An 18,361-nucleotide genomic window follows, 5' to 3' on the forward strand; every position below is an offset into this window, starting at 1 on the left:
ATCTAATTATGCAACCATCAAGTTCTGGTATTTATTGATATGTTTTGGTTAAATTTAAATTTAAATTATTTGTGGAAGTGGCTTTGATATTAGTTTTTATATTGGAAGTGCAAAAAAAAATGGATTTTGGCAGTTCAAATGGACATAAAGTTATTAGCTGGGCTCAGCTGGGCAGAGAATTTAATATAATTTAAAAGCCTGGACAGTTAGGCGTTGTTTCATAAAAAATTAGGTTGCGCATCGCTGCGCCTCATAAGTTATATGTAAATTAGTAAAAGCTTCACCCTTTAAGTCTACCATCAAAAAGCACTTTGCGATTCTGATAAACGTTTTATTGCTGTCGTTGTTGTTGTTGTTATTGTAATTGTTTTTTTTTGTTTTATAAGAGATGTGCAAGTGTTGTGATTAATAATACTAGAGTCACGTGTGAGTCAGGCCTGGACGTGGTTATATTCTTGTATTATAATGAGATAAACAATAATAAACTTTTACCAATTACTTTTCTTTATTTCAGTTTAGTTTTCCATCCGTTGATTTTCTAATCGTGAATGAATAGCACGCGGAATTTTAACAATTTAACTCTCATGCACTCACTGGCACTCAATGAAGTCATTTAATATAATTTTTTTTTTCATTGATATTTTTAAAAATAAAAAATTAGTTACGCCTTTTTTTATATTAAGCCATCGATCGATATGCTTGTTTAAAAGTTTTTTTTTTGTGATTAATTCGTTTTTTCTTGTGGTTAATATGAAGTCATCCGATAGCAGGCAATTTAGCGAGAATTTTAAAATTTTATATCGGGAGCCAGTTATCACTCACGTTCAGATCTGTAGTTTTTATATTGTCTCATTTCAAATATTGTGTTGTATAAATTTCAAAGCAGTGCATTTAAACTTTGCAAGTCTTTTAGTGGTAGGAGTTGGGAAAGATCTATATTATTCAACCTCCCATTACTAGTTAATATAATGATATCTTCTTAAAACAATATGGTAGTTTTCTTTATCAATAACATGCATAAATTTACTGTGTCTCACTGATGTAGTTCTATAGATATAGGAGAATTAATAATTCATTTGTATGGGGGGAACCCGATTCCACCCTCGTATAATCTTCCGATTTTGGCGGAACGTGTAGTTTGTTTTTAGAGTTACCCGCAGCAAATTTAGTGTGCATTACTATTGTAGTTCTATAGATATAGCACAGTTAATAATTATTTTATATGGTGGGTAATCCTAAAATTTTGTTACAATATGCGGATTGGTAAAATTTTGCGAGCGTCGCTATTATTGTTGTTGAGATATTAATAAATCCGTAAAAAAGGGGCATTTGACCCCACTGTGCGTTGAAGCCCAACTACATATTAAAATGCAAATAATCAAATTCCTCGGATAGAAAAATCGTCAACATTGGAATGTGAATACAAATGTTGTAAAAATATACATACATACTTACATACATATGTGCCCTACAACACCATCAGAGATGCAATATAAAATTTAATTCGATGGAATTTAGTCCTTAGATCTATCACGTTCCTTAATAGAATTTTTCATAAATAGTTTATTTTTTCTGGAATTATAATTCAGAAAGCATATCTTCTTAATTGTCTCCTAGTCCTCATAATAGGTAATGATAGGAAAAATCGTCAATAAATGCAGATATTCTGTCTACCTTTTATTTTAAGTCTTATCTTATCAGAACATAGAGTTAAAGTTACTCAATCTTTCAAAACAGATATAGGGTAACATCTAATACGACTTGACTATTATGATCTACTATTTTTTTTTTTTTTTTATTCTACAACTGTTTAGCTTATCAGCGAAAGAAAAAACGAAAAAGGTGGTAAGTATTAATGAGTGTTTTAATATTAATTTAATATTTGTCACACACGCAAACTGTGTTGGACGAGTAGAAGAGGACGGCTTGTTCTTTTTATTGATGATAGTTTTTTCGTTTATAATTAAAAGTAATAAATTAATTTAAGCAGACCAGTAGATAGAATTTTTTACCATTCCATTTAAATTCTATTCAAAAGACCGCCTTAACATTTATCAAGGTTGTCTACCGATTCAAAACGGATAACCAAATTTGGATTATTTCGGTAACGGTATTTGCTATTATTTCTTAAAGGTATATCATATAAAAATTGATTATTAGTCAGAAATATGAGTGATCACGGGTCGAGTTCCTCTTCTCTATTAAACGCTTATTTACAAAGATATAGGCAATCTAAGATTTTCATATAAAAATCGATTTTTAGTCAGAAATATGAGCGATCACGGATTGAGTTTCTTTTCTCTATTAAACGCTTATTTACAAAGATATGGGCGATATAAGATTTTTTGATATTTTCATATAAAAATCGATTTTTAGTCAGAAATATTAAAGATCACGGATTGAGTTTCTTTTCTCTATTAAGCACTTATTTACAGAGATATGGGCGATACAAGATTTTTTAAGATTTTCATATAAAAATCGATTTTTAGTCAGAAATATGCGTGATCACGGATGGACCTCCTTTTCTCTATCAAACGGTTATTTACAAAGATATAGGCGTTTTTTAAGATTTTCATATAAAAATCGATTTTTAGTCAGAAATATGAATGATCACGGATTGAGTTTCTTTTCTCTATTAAACGCTGATTTACAAAGATATAGGCGATCTATGAATTTGGCAACACTAGTGTCATTATTAAAAAAATTTAATATATTTATTCGCTTTATGATTCGCAAATATGAGTTATATATTAAAAACAAAAAAAATATTCTTAAGAGCACAAATTTGCATATTTGTTTTTACCCTAAATTACCGGGAATATAGCAATATTTTGCAAAGAAATTGCTAAATGAAGTTTTCAGAGCAAGCTAGTTTTTAGTGCACTGTATTTTAAATAAAATTAAATTTTGTATTAAAAATTTCCGAATTTGTTTACCTGGGCACCCTTCTAATAATTATTGTTTATGTATAACACTCATACATCGGATGATGACACCTAAAACTGCTTTAAACTGCATAGTTATTAAATATCAACGACATTATCACACACTTGCAATCAGTTATAATATTATGTGTATGAATGGTAAATGGTGTGTTGTTTCTAATTAAACTGTACTTTACAGTTAAGTGAAGTATTTGCGTAAAAAATGTTTTACAAAACATTTTTTTTTTGTTGCATGTTCCAATGACATTGTTCGAATAATAATTGTTTATACTGCCGCAATTTATCCAATGAAATATCATTACAAATCAACAAAGCAGTAATGGTCTAAATCAATTTAAACATTTCCATTTAAATCCAAAACAAAACAACTCCTCCCATTTCATGAACAAAACAACTGTCAATTAAAATTCATTAGAGAGAAAAAGACAGGCGACAGGCATGCACTTTATGTGTGTTGCACGTATCCAGATCCACGAAATTTTATTAAATTAAACAATTATAGTAAAAATGTGTAGCTTTGTGGAAAAGTTCACATAATATAAAATTCAATAATGGCAGGCGATGACAAATCAAAGAATATCGAATATTGAAAACTATAAAAACTGAAATTGTAAACAAAAAATATCAAAGAATATTTATTAGGAAATACAACGAAATATGTACATACATACAAGCAAACAGTAAATACCCAGCAGTTAAGCAAGTAGTCAATGTATCCCTTAAAGACAGTAATTGTCACAAATATCTTATCAATTGGCTGACTCCATTTTATATAGTTTGGTCATTTGACACTTTGTAGTGCAGAGAGAAGACAATTGGTTACTTTATGCATCCCAAGTAATCTAGCGTGCAGACAATTGTCACTTAAGTGTCTCTAAGTAATCTAGAGTGTAGTCACTTTAAAAGTTTTGTGAGTTATTCGTACAAACTGGTTTTTTACAAATTGTGTTAATATAATTCTCATACAGTTTATTTTTATTTTTGCTTCAGTATACTGATATCCCATGTAACATAGAAACTATGGTGTAATCACTTCAAACTTTTTTTGTACTGCACTTTATTTTACCCACCAGAAGCGATGACTACTTTCGATCAGCTATCCGATATTCACATTGTAATCAAAAGGTTCAATTGACCCCCTGCTTAGGACATGCACGTGTTAAAATAACTAGTCAAGTACCTGATCAAGTAACCAGTTACAAAGCTGGCAAGGTAACTGACGCTATGTAACCAGTATGTGAATCCAATGCGTTGCCTACTTTGGACCAGCTATTACACAGTCCCATTGTAATCAAAAAGAGACAATTGACCCTGTGCCTAGGACATGTCCGTGTTAAAATGACTAGTCACGTGGCTATTGAAGTAACTAGCTCCCACCCTACATGATGGGTAAAATCACTAGTTCGGTACTGTCGCCTAGAACTGCTGGGTACCCAAAGAAAATTTTAGTAAAAATAAATATTGATCGAAGAAAATTCATATGTATGCTATGTATGTATTCTGTGATTGGTTGAATTTCAAAATAAACACCCACTATTTTAAATTCCTCTCCGCACCCACACACACATACATATGTATGTATGTATGTGTTTTTCGTCAGTCTCTCTTTTAGTGCGAAAACCATTTATCACAATCTCTGCTCTCTTGTGTATATATGTAAATGTAGAAATTTAATTATTTTCAAGTATATACTAAATATTTAACTGATCATCATATAAATAAGAATCGTAAAATGTCCATTTATTTTTATGATCTTAAACATTACGATAATTTTTCAAAATATTTATATTACGGTGAAATTTATTTATTTAAGAACAAATTCCAAGTGAATTTAACCAAAAAATAATACAAAAGTAACGAACAATAAAAAGAAAATCATTTCTGAATGTTGTATATTTATTATTTTCAGAGTATTGTTTTTGTTTGTTTTACTGTTGTATATTTTTCCATTTGTTTGATCTTACCAATGGGCCAGCCAGCCAGCCAGTCAACCATCCATACCATCCAGCTGGCCGTTAATTACGCCCACCTTTCCGTGCCACCATTCCTACTCTGTGACTCTGATATTTTTGTGTGTTGCGTTGTTTTGAAAGCGTTAAGCTCTTTGAAATTTATTCATATTTTCTTTACGAAATTTAGCAAAACAAAAAAGAAATTGATAAAATTTTTAATTTGTTGTTTGTTTCTCTTTCTTTGTTGTGTGTATATTTTTGGAAAATTTCAAATATTCATTAAAATATTTTCTTTATTTATTTAAAATTGGATTTTAAACTCAGTGGTTGGCTTTTCTGGGCATCATCCAAAAATATGTACGGATGGATGTATACGTGTGTAGTTGATCTAATACTAAATTCATACAAATATAAGTATAATATTTAAATACTAATTTGTTTATTAGTTTATTTAATAATAAATGTATTAAATAATCATTAGCTAATAATGTGGAAATATTTTTAAGTATTTATACAAAAAGTAAGCATATGTATGTAGATTATTTTTGGAATACGATTGTACACATTATTCAGAATTTTACGAAATATTTTGGATCATTAATGCAGAAAAGTATACATACATATGTATGTAGGTACATACTTGATTCTTAGATTGATTAAATATTTATTTGTAAGACCAGTGCACTTAAATAACGCCGGCTTCATGCCCACCTTTAATGTTCAAGGCCAAATGTACCATAGAATTGGATCATTGCTCCTGCTTCCCAATGATGATGCGAAGTTCCTTTAAATTTATTTCACTGGAAATGAAACTACAGAAGCCGAACGCTATCAGAAAAACATTCTCAAAACAATTGTTGGACATGGGAAATGGAAAAATTCCAATTGATCCCGTCACAAATGAGATTTCGTTCCCGAACTTCTGCCAAATGCAAACTAATTTTCAAGCCGTTGTCGACAAGGTATTCCCATGTCGTTCAACCAACTACAAAAATTCGGATTGGCTGTGGGAACGTGCAATTTTGTGCAAAAAGTTTTGTTTGCTGTTAACTTGGCGAATGCCCTAGTGCAGGTTGTAGGTCTATATATACATAATGCCCATGGACATTATGTCAGTGGACACTGTGACATGCCACCGAAATTAATATTCAGAAAATAAAAATTAAAGTGGAGGAAACCAAAATAAAAAAAGCTATTAGGTTTAAACAAACTAAAATTCATATTCGTTGCATGCAGGGTACACTTATGGTGTTTTCTTTTCTGGCATAAATGGTGCATTTTTTCTGCCTTTGTGTTCTTTTCTGAAAAAAATGTAGTTTGGTCGTGTTCTTTTCTAATAATGTTACCCTAAAACCCTGAATATATGCTACATGTTTCACCCTCAATTTTATCAAAGGGTTAGGAATGCACCACTTTTTATGTAAACAAAAAGTATAGTTTTATAATATTTCGAAGCTACATAAAATAAAATTGCATAAATGGTAATGATTTTTGTTCTATTGTGATCGTTAAAAATGCAACACATTATGAGGGAATGGGTAACATTTAATAAATGGTACAAAATATGTAGGCAACATTTTGTGTCAGAAAAGAAAACACCATTAGAAAGGTGATTGCATCACTACAATTGACAGTTCAAACTGAATAAAAAAAATTATCAGCTGTCAGTTTCATTAAAATCGGCCCAAAATATATAACATTTTGCTATATTTTCATTAGAAATTCCAAATATTGAAAAATTTTACCTTTGACCTTCACGATTTAAAGGTTAACGTTATCCGATTTTAGTAAAACTTTCAGACTATATTTAAAATTACCAGGGCTATAACATTATTAATAGATTTTACTTAAAATGTACAACAGTAAACAAATTGGTTTCATTCGCAAAAATATGGACAAAAAAATACACCCAGAGAAAAAATGAACACATCCGTGTGCACAAATTGTACACGAACGGTGTCAATTTGACAACGAAAAAATTACACCATTACGTTGCCGAATTGACACTATCCGTTGTCGATTTGACACCGCTCGTGTACGATTTTATAAAAGACCGTTGACAATTTGTCACCGTTCTTGTACAATTTGACACCAGACCTTTGTCAATTTGATACCGCACCGTTGTCAATTTGAAACCATATATTGTCGATTTGATACCGTTCGTGTACGACTTGGCAATTGAAATAAATAATAATTCCTTTATGTTTTACATTTATTTTTAAATACAATACGAATAAATACTTAAATATAAAATACATACAAATATTCCATGTTTAAATGTGGCAAAACATTGGAGTCAATTGTCAAATACTTATTGTATTCTACATTGCTGATAATTGTATGTATATATATATATAGCTCTACTTTCCTTTTATATGTACAAAATCTGAAGGCATGTTTATTGTTTTCAGGAATTTTTGGAGTTGTATGTCGTCACAGGATTCGGTGATCTTCTCATTTCTTGCATCTGCATCAACACAAATTCACTATTAAACAAAATTACACTTTCTTTTATATTTTCGTTTTTAAATATTTTTACTTTTTTAATGTAAATAAAATTAAAACTCACTTATAAAACAAAGCAGAGAAAAAAGTTTCGCCGCAACACTTTGACAATAACAATAACAACATTAAGTTGTCGATTCGTACCCGTTTGTTTACAAATTGTAAACTTACGGTGTCGAAAAAAAGTGACACCGTATGGTGTCAATATGACACCAACCGTTGTCGATTTTGCAACGACATTTTTCCCTCAGTGTTGTTTTTCTGGAAAATCGCAAAATTTGAATCGCAGATACGGAAAAACTGTAACAGGTATTGACATAATTTTTTCATATTTTTATTCCCTATTATGATCTCAATAAATCCCAATGTGATAATCGAAAAATTCTGAAATTTGTTTAACAAAATTTTTAAAAATTTGAAAATGGAGATTCGAAACAGCCGTTAAAAAAAATATTTTTTTTGGTTATACCTGCGAATAGGTTAACGGTATTCTACGAAGACAAAAACTCATACACAAGTAAATACGGATATATTTAAAATAAAAATTAGCTTTTATTTTAATTTTTCTCTAAATATTTAAATTTTTTTCCTAAATTTCTTGTTCAAGTGGTTTGAGACACGTTAATGGTCTGGCAAATTTGTTAGTCAGAAGGACATAGCTAGATCTTAGGTCTTAGAATCTTATGAGTACATTGAATATACATATTAGGCTGGGTCGATTTTTTTCAGGAAAAATCGTATAGCATATAGTTTCCTCAAGAAACCATATGTCTAAAATCAAATCCTATCTTGCGCATTTCGTCTTTTATCCAATGATATTTCAATATAATTTTTTTTTAATAGTTTTTTTATTGGATACAATACGAAATGCGCAAGATAGGATTTGATTTTAGAAATATGGTTTCTTGAGGAAACTTTCTTAGAATTTTCCGTAGATTGCGTTTCTGCTATACGCTTTTTTACTTTTTGATCGTCCATACAAATCGACACGGCCTAATACATATGTATATACTACTGTGGGTCTGCGACAAAAATGTGTATGTGTTGCAAACAGCGACAAAGCACCGAGAAATATAAAACTTGCTTATCTTCTGTCTCGTGACACCTCTGTATACTTTGTGATTCCGAAGGAGCATCCAGTCAGGTGTCACCCCAAGATTTTCCCCTCTTGGATAACTCAATGAAAATGAAGAACCATGCAAATTCTTAGAACTATACATCTGGTAAATGGTACACTATTTATTAGTCGTCGTCGGTGTGGTGGTTAACCCCTTTCCCCACAACATTTGAGATTATATTAATAGGATGCTGGAAGAAGTGACGTTACTGTTACATCTCCCCACCCAATTACAGTTAAAGCGACCGCTCTAATATTTATATACATAGAAAGGGGACTCTATTTTGTAATTATCTAAAATAATTGAAGATTATCAGCCTAATCCCCATTAACACGAAATCTGGTTATGCCTTAACTAATAGTTATATTGTCGGTTAAAATTATTTTTGTATGAAAACTGTCAGTATAACTATTAGTTAAAACATAACCAGACTTCGTGTTACTGGGGATAACTATGAAAGAAATTTTAAAGTTAATTATTGTTAAAGTCGACTTTATTTTAAAATAGAACTTTTGTTTTTATTTGAAAAAAGCTTCAAAACTTTTTCAATGAATTTAAAAAAACCAAATGTATATAAAAGTTCAAAACAAAGTTGTTTTATGGTACGAAATTTAAAATAATAACCAACATTATGGACTTAAAATCGACTTTAAGGCTTTTGTTAGTTAGGCTGTGTCACTTTATTAACGACCATAGCGAATACAAGGATTCACCACATGATTCTATGATTTCAAGACATTTCAAACAAATCCGAAATTAAGAAACATTTCTATAAGAAAAATCGCAAAAATCAAAATAAAAGTTTCATACATAACATGACAACATCTATCCATTTAATTTCCTGGTATAAAACTAAAAGAATATCACATATTCTAAACTGAAATTCGACTTATTCCAATGAAATTAGAGGTAAAGAAAACAAGCAATGTTTCAATATAATAAAATGAAAATTAAACAAACTTATTTTACTTTGATGTGGATTTAAATCATAAACACCACAAGAATACAAAAACAAACGCACCAGAAACAAGTACAACAATAACAACAACCACATATAAGATAAACTGGGGAATATGTATAAAACTATCACTGATATTCAAATAAAAACCAATTATTCTTTTATTTGTTTATAGACACTATTTTATAATTTCAAAATATTTACACATACGAGGTCTACCACCAACGAACAATCCAACAAATATCAAAGCTTCCGAAATAAAGCAAAAAATTACAAAAAAAAGAAACATTTACAGACAAAAACTTAACTACGAGGGTTGTGAATTAAGTGTGGGATAGACGGAAGAATCATTGTCATTATTACATTCAGGTTTTATCTAAAACATGTGTCTCCAAATTAAACTATCGTGATGATGACACTAATTAAGTATTTATAATGCACAACATACATATTGTTACGAAATTGTACATGAATTCAAATATAACGATTTTAACGGCTGATTTAAAGTTGCATAATGCTTTCAAATAGCAGTGCCCAAACTTTAACATATCTGTGGGTATTATTAACATTGAATAAAAACTTTCAGTTGACCATTGATCGTAAGTATGGCAACGCTGTTTGCTGCGACCGTATTGTAACGTGCAGTTACAAAAGTCAATACATCAACATAACATAATTAATACTAATACAATATGTAGTAGTATATTATTGTCAATAATTCCTAAACAGTTTATATGAATTCTAATTTGTTGTCAATAATTCCCAAACAGTATATGTGAATTCTAATATAAGACATCTAAGAAAACAGGAACAGAGAGGGAGAATTGAAGTTCCGATCTACTTATACTTTGCGCCCGGGTAACAAAGCATAATTAGACGAGAGCTAAATTCTTACTTCGTATTAATACCGTAGTTAAATTATGTAGTTAGCCGACTGAGAGCCGAAGCATTTATCTCATCGGATCGTATTCATTAGCTAGTCATAGCCAATAAGTTGTAGTTAGCCGATGAGAGCTGAAGAATTTATCTCATCGGATTGCACCCATAAGCAGCGTTGCCACTCATAAAATATTTTTCCTACCAAATTTCTAATTAAAAACTACCAAAGCCTACCAAAACCTACCAAATTTAAAATATTTGAGAAATGCTATATGGATTCGTTTCAAAATTAATAGTTAACTATATAATTATATTATTGCTGCTATAAAATTACCCAGAGGAAGAAAGTAAATAACACTACAATCATAAATATGTTAAAATCGTTCAGTTTTCGAGATTTTATTTTTGAGTCGATTTAACGATGTCCTTCCGTACGTCTGTCTGGCTGGTTGTCCATGTATTTTACATAGCCCCCATATAAATGTCCTCCAGAAATAAGACATTATCCGTCATAAATGCTTGATTTATATAGATATTAAATAACATTTTTACAAATAAATTACACCAAAAAATTATATTCATAATTGATCATAGCTTTCATATAAGGCCCTCTTCCGAAAATTACTTAAACGAGCATAAAACTCCTAAAAGTGTTGGTATCCCGAAAAAATTCAACACAAATAAGTTTCATATAGAAATAAATTAATTATAATTTAATTATACATTTAAAGTGTCAGATGAAACAGAAATATTGAAGCAGAGTTTAACACATATTATTAGAAAATAGAAGTTTTAAGACTACTAAATAAATACACATTTTCCTGACTAAACTAAATATTTAAGAAAATGCTATCTTCATATTTTGCAAATATGTAGTTTTATTATTTTGGCTTAACATAAGTAGTTTTTTCGTTATTATTTTAATTATTTTGTTCTTAAAAATACTTATGTATTCAGAAATATCGTAGCCTACCAAAATACGACAAATATCGGAACAAACCAACCAAACTACCAAAAGTCAATTTGTTAACTTCAAACTACCAATTTTGGTCCAATTGGACCAAAGCGGCAACGCTGCCCATAAGCTGCATTTACGAATAATTAGTCGTTAGCCGACCGAGAGCCGAAGCATTTATCTCGTCGGATTGTACTCATTAGCTAGTCGTAGCCAATAAGTTGTAGTTAGCCGATGAGAGCTGAAGAATTTATCTCTTCGGATTGCATCCATAAGCTATATTTACGAATAATTAGTCGTTAGCCGACCGAGAGCCGAAGCATTTATCTCGTCGGATCGTACTCATTAACTAGTATAGTCAATAAGTTGTAGTTAGCCGACGAGAGCTGAAGAATTTGTCTCCTCGGATTGCATCCATAGACAGTATTCACAAATAATTAGTCATTATCCGACCGAGAGCCGAAGTATTTATCTCGTCGGATTCTCTATTAGAAGTTTCACCCATTAACAAACATATTCCAAAGATCCAAGACAGCTCTGTGGTAAACATTTGAAAGGAAGCAGAGTTGTTGCAATTTTCAAACTACTAAACGGCTTTTATTTGCAATCAAAAGTATCCGGTTTATTTAAAGGAAATAAACCAAACGTTTTGAAAAGGTTAAAACGTAACAATATATTCGCGTAACTACTTAAAAACGGTTTAGCTTATTGAATAAACTAAAAAAACCGAAATTCAGCAATAAAATTTCCTTTAAGTTAGACTCAAACTTGTATTTAATTTGAGCAGACGTTTTAGAAAAATAAAGAAAAAAAATTTGTATTGTAATCAGCGTACTCGAATTAGTTTAACATGCCGGGTGCCCTGCTTGACAGTTTTTTCAAGTAGCACAGTGTAATTATTTATGTAGTTTGATTTTAAAATTAAGAAAAGTTGCAATTTTAATTCAATACTGACATTATTAAGAGTTAAGACTCAATTCATGCCATATATGGAATCTATGGTACATTTTTAATTGATCTTTATGGAATTCGGTCATGATATCTTTTATAAAAAATTTTATTCCAGTTGAAGTTTTTCTTAATACTAATTAATACATACTTGAATAGGTTTTGAAGTAATATTCGGTAGAATTCCTTACATGTACATTAGAATTTTTCTAATTTACATTTAACTTTTGTGTGTACAATTTCAATAGCAGTAGATCTAACAGAGTTGTGGAGATTAACGTGATTTTTGAGAGGAGGACTTATGTTGGGGCTCTGAATTTAGCTGCTATTACCATATTTCTGAAGAACATTTGCAACGACATCGACCATTTTGAATAGGGTTAATAACTGGGTCGATTAGGAAAATGTGTCAAATCTCATGGAATTATCCTCTTCAATGTTGTGACCAGTAGTATGATTTAATTTCCATGGGCAGATCGACTCGAACTATTGATCCTCTTTGAATACCGGTATTTCTGTGAAAGACAAATTCATTTTGAATGCCATTTGTACAAATTATTCTTATGAACTCTGTTGAATATAAAATTTCTTTGATAGCCAAATTCATTATGGGTTTTTTGTTCTATGCCGACCCTCGTAATAATACCACTGAGGCACAAGTAGCACATTATGACACAGCACCCTTCACTGACAGGGCTTCCACATTCAATAATTTTTATAGAGATTTTATCGATCTGACCGCATGCAATTGCAACAATGATTAATGTGGTTAATAGAAATTCAACAGAAAAGAAATAATTTACAACCCACAATCTACGAGTATTTGATATTGTACACGAGAGTATTTTAAATACAACTCGAATGAATAGATCCTGCATTGAGATGACACGATAAATAAGTTAGAGGAGATGCTAGACAGACGGAGAGAGAAAGTGAAAGTTTTGATTGTAAACAGTAAAAACTAATAAAAACAAAAATTTTACGACTTTTTTACGATCATTTTGCCAGAACCCTTTTTATGGTAATTTTTCTTATATTTACATACATATGTACATATATTTGTATGTATATTTTCTTTTGACGATAAATCTGTGTATTTTAAAAAAAGGGATATAAACAGACCGATCACTCGCCCTCTTACTCGTGCCTTTTAAGTGTTTTTTTTTTTTTTTGTTATTGTTTTTGATCTAAAACACAAGAACAAATAAGTCAACATGTGATCAATTGTTTAGTTGCGTTTTAGCATACGAGTACGTACGCTATGAGAATTGTGAATGAATGGGAGGAAAATTTAAAATTTTTACGACTTTTTCTTTTATTAATTTTTGGTGTGCTCTTAAGAGAGATCACTCTATATTCTAAATTCAAAGATCATCCCACAACCGCGCACTACAACAACAATCGGTTTGTGTTTTCATACTAATGATTCTGAAAGCGTAACAAACCATCGACATCCATACTGAGGCATGCAGTACGTGTGATTTTTGTTTACATTGTCGAATAGATCTTTGTTTGTTCCTCGGAGAATAAATATTGTGGGAGAACAAATTTAAAAATCATCACATGAATTTGACTAAATGAAACAATCGATTCTTGTAGTTTGATGTTTTTTCATTTGGCCGTTGTCGAGCAAAGAACCAAAAACGGAAAAATTTAACGAAATCAACAATATCTCGGAAAAAAACGCAAATAATTAAAAAATCTTAAACTTTAAAATACATATTCAAAGAAATATCACAAGTTAAAAAAAAAACAAACAAAAAATTGTTTACCTCAAAGTACTTAGTATAAAAAAATCAAAAAGTAACTGTAAAATATTTAAACATAATAAGTATAAGTCCATTATAGTGAAAAGTGTAAAAAGTGTAATTTGTATGCCCAGTTTTAATTAAAAAGAATATATACTTATTATCCTCATCATGTTACCATCTCCTTACTATTTAAATTTGGCTCAACTCCCTTCGGGTGGTAACATGTTGCCACGTTCCGATTATATTGACACTTCACCATTACCGGGCTTATTAACGGATAATTCTCCGTCGGCTTCGCCCAGTCCATATTTCTATGCAAATATACCAAATATTCATCCTCTAATGACAATGCACAATAATATGTGGTCGTATCCTTGGTCATTTCTGCAAAATTCTCATCGTCCCGAAAAGCCACCATTTTCTTACATTGCCTTGATTGCCATGGCCATAAGCAGTGCACCGAATCAGCGTTTGACTTTAAGTGGAATATATAAATTCATAATGGAAAAGTAAGTTTAAAAATTCTTTGTCTAAAACAGCTAATTTATAATTTTTAAGTAGTTTTAAGTGCAAGTAGTCTATAATTCATGTTTTGTATCACACGGAAAACAGAACAATTTCATTGTTGTCAATTGAAAGAATCAGTTTTTCGAACTGAAATTAACGGACAGTTTCTTTTCGAATAGAGTTATGTTTAATAATAGTCATTGAGAATGCTTAAAAATGTTACAAGATTTTCAAACAATATATAATTGGAGTCATATTGTCATATTAAGTGTTATACCAATAAACATACTTGTTCAAAAAGTCGTATTAGCTTAGAACTTTTTAGTTTGAAACACAACAAAAAATTGTTTAATCTATTATAATATATTAGGACATTATGACAATATGACCTAATATCAAGCCGTTTGAATCTCCCAAATATAAAATTATGATATGCATTTATAAGTGTTGTACATTTACCCATGACATTTTCATCAGAATCACTTCTGCTAAGTCGGTGCTAAGACTTAAAAAGTCAGACGAACGGAATCATAAACGTACTGGACATGCCACTCATCATCCTACAAAGCATGGGATGACCACTTTGAGGGCCGACCCACACTTAATTTCTACAGAAGTTTTAAGACGAGAATACCGACCAGAGAAGAGTGGGCCGCAAACTCAATCCATCGGGATTATGTGATCTCAATCTTCACTGACTAACTGGATCGACAATTTTCTCTAAGGATTATACGAAAATTATAGGGAATTCAATCCGTCTGCATTTGATATTTATCCACGAGGACAGATTTGCAGCAATCAAAGCTCTCAGTTCCATCATGGTGAAGTCGAAATGTTTACTGGATTGTATACAGGGTGGTCCAAATACTAGTATATTTATCATATGTTATTTTGACACTGATTGATTTTTTTATTCGAAATATTGACTATCAGTGAATAAGATACATCCGCGGAACAAGATAAGACCTTTTACGCTTGAATAACGTCGTGAGACTGTTGCTAGTGGACAACATTCATGCACCTCTTCGTCGTATAGTGCATACCGAAGAGAACGGTCAGCGGCGAGCGCTACAGAGCCATGGGCTAAAATGGAAGTAGGATGACGCACTATGTCACACAGCTCATCAAACCATTACCCTTTGTGCATTAAGTTCAGCCGTCTTGGCGATGTCAAATGGCCTCATAGCAGCAATTTGACCCTTTTTTAAGGGGTGCCGTTAATGACTGATGATATAGGAATACTCCAGAAACAATCCACACTCTTAAGGCTAATATCGTCCGAGCCATTCGTGAGATAAAACCAAAAACCAGAAACCATCCACAAAGTCTTGGACAATTGGACTGACATTATAAGCTACTGTAAAGCCATCTGCGGCAGCCAAATGAATGAAATCGTGTTCCATAAACAATTGGAATATTTATTGTCTCTAATAAAGCCATAATATACCAAATGAAATGAAGTTTTATTTATTTGATTTAATTGAAGGCTGGTAATCGTAACTGCAATTAATCGCAACATTTAATCGTAATCATAATCGCACCTAGTTTTAATTATAAATTGAACAGGTGATTAAAACTTGTGCAGCCTTAGATTTTTCATCCAAACAGATTTAGGCTACGTACAAATCCAACTATTCAATTTGGTGAGAGATTAATTACGTCCACAGGGGCCATAAAGGACCTTCCGAGCCATTTAGTTCTGCACATTGACAGAATTGGGCAGTCGCATAGAATATGTTCAGAGGTTTCGGAATGAAGTTCACAAAACCTGCACTGTTCATTCTCAACATTACCTAAAATAAATTGATGATACTTTAAACCAGTAAGTATTCTCAATTCACGCTATCCGAGCGAAAGCAATCATGATAGGATAATGAACCGTTTGGACTGTCTTAGTCCTGGTAAATTACCAAAAATCGGGCAAACTCCGATTCAACCCAAGAACGTTAATTTTCAGCGTGACCTTCATGGCCAGGTACCCATCACACTGTGACTTCATTGTGTGTAACGAGTTCATTCAAGGATGTCCAACACCAGACCTCACTTCATATGATGATAAGGCTCTAAGAGCTGCCTGGATGGTGCCGTGAAATACGGCCATAGGTAATAAGGCCATATGGCCTTATTGATCCCACAATAAATACTTTTCTCTCACTGCAGAAGAATAACAAAGTCATTGCTTATTTTAAAGAAATGGTAAAATTATAAGAATGCTTAAATTTTTATTATAGTCAGTGAGTCTATTTGTAGTATGAAAAAGCAAAATAAATCATATATTTCGAAGATTAAAAAATTAATAGTAGAAATTAAAAGCCAGAATAAGCAAACGATTGTGATGTAAATATTTTTTAAGTAAAATTAATTAAAACAAAATAATTAATTAAAAAAGTTGAGGTTATCACCCATTAGTTTTTACTTTTTGAAAAGGACATAATTTGAGTTTACGTAGTATTTCTAAATATGGTTTGATTATTTGTTGTACTAAATAAAACGCTACTACAAGCTCTCTATAATATCGAATTGTTTTATCTCTAGATCTAGATATTAAATTGTATGTGAGAATTATGTTATTATGTTATTAAATACTTAAACAAAAATGTGTACTTTTTTATTTATACAGATTCCCCTATTATCGTGAAAATAAACAAGGTTGGCAAAATTCCATAAGACACAACCTCTCGTTAAATGATTGCTTTGTGAAAGTACCACGTGATAAAAACACCATCGAAGATAATGACACAGCAGGCAAAGGCAGCTACTGGATGTTGGATTCATCAGCAAATGATATGTTTGAGCAAGGAAACTATAGACGCCGAAGAACTAGGCGACAAAGACAGTGCCTAAAAACGGGCACTTTATTAGGAGAATCTTTAAAGGTGACTTAGTTAATATTTTTCAACTAAAATATAGTTTATATAATGTTTTCTATGTTTATCTCTAGGTGTCTGAACAACAAGCTTCACTAAATGATCAGTCAATGGGTGAAATATCCTCAAACATGGATACAATGTTTAATATAAACTCAAACAATATGTGCCTTAACTATAGCGATCGTATTACGGAAATGCATCGACAATATTTAGCGTCTATCGCACCGTTCAATATACTTTTCGGCAATACTTCTCTGGCATCAGCAACAACAAATCCTACTACTTCCCCCTCTTCACCAGCTTCCCAATCTAATGAAGAAGCGAACAATGCATCTCTGCTTTATAATCGAAATACTCCTACATTTGCTGCTCCACCATCATTAAATGGTTCTTCTAACTCGTATGCTGACATAGAGTACTTGGATTTTTCCGTTGATACTCTTTCAAATAGTAGTTGTTCCTCCAGTGATCGCATGCTAACACAGTCTCCAAGTGCCTTTACACCAACTTGTTCGACTACGAAAACTTCGAATGGAATTAAAGTGGAAAAATCGTGTAGTCCGGATTTAAGTACTACTACGGGAAACAATAAAAGTCCAACGGCATTTAGTATTGAAAATATCATTAGGAAAGACTGAGGAGGAAGCAATAAAATAACTTTATATTTTTTTAGTATGTATGTAAAAAGCGTATTGTATTTTAACTTGTGTGATATTAAGACAATATTATAGTTGTATAATAAAGAGTTTAAATTAAAAAACGTTTTTTCTTAGTTTTTTTATCAATACTACTCACTACTAGCCTTATTATTGTCATTCCGCGTGTATCATAGAAATAAATATTCTCATCTAAGACCCAACAAATATAAGTATATATATATTTTCTTGATCCTTATGAAGTTCTAAATCGATTGAGCTATACATATATTCGTCAGTCTGTCTGTGTAAAATACTCTCACGTCCAAAATACACAA

At 31.3% G+C, this 18,361-nt stretch overlaps 1 protein-coding gene across 1 annotated transcript; it reads left to right on the forward strand.

Annotated features, from left to right (window-relative positions):
• Positions 1-14,169: 14,169 nt before the first annotated feature.
• LOC135954526 (fork head domain-containing protein L1-like) lies at positions 14,170-18,072 on the forward strand. Its single transcript, XM_065504708.1, has 3 exons — positions 14,170-14,520; positions 17,139-17,394; positions 17,460-18,072. The coding sequence occupies exons 1-3, from the start codon at positions 14,180-14,182 to the stop codon at positions 18,024-18,026; spliced, it is 1,164 nt and encodes a 387-aa protein (XP_065360780.1). The 5' UTR covers positions 14,170-14,179; the 3' UTR covers positions 18,027-18,072.
• The last annotated feature ends 289 nt before the right edge of the window (positions 18,073-18,361 follow it).

Source organism: Calliphora vicina, chromosome 3 (genome assembly GCF_958450345.1).
Source record: "Calliphora vicina chromosome 3, idCalVici1.1, whole genome shotgun sequence".
NCBI classification, from domain to species: Eukaryota; Metazoa; Arthropoda; class Insecta; order Diptera; family Calliphoridae; genus Calliphora; species Calliphora vicina.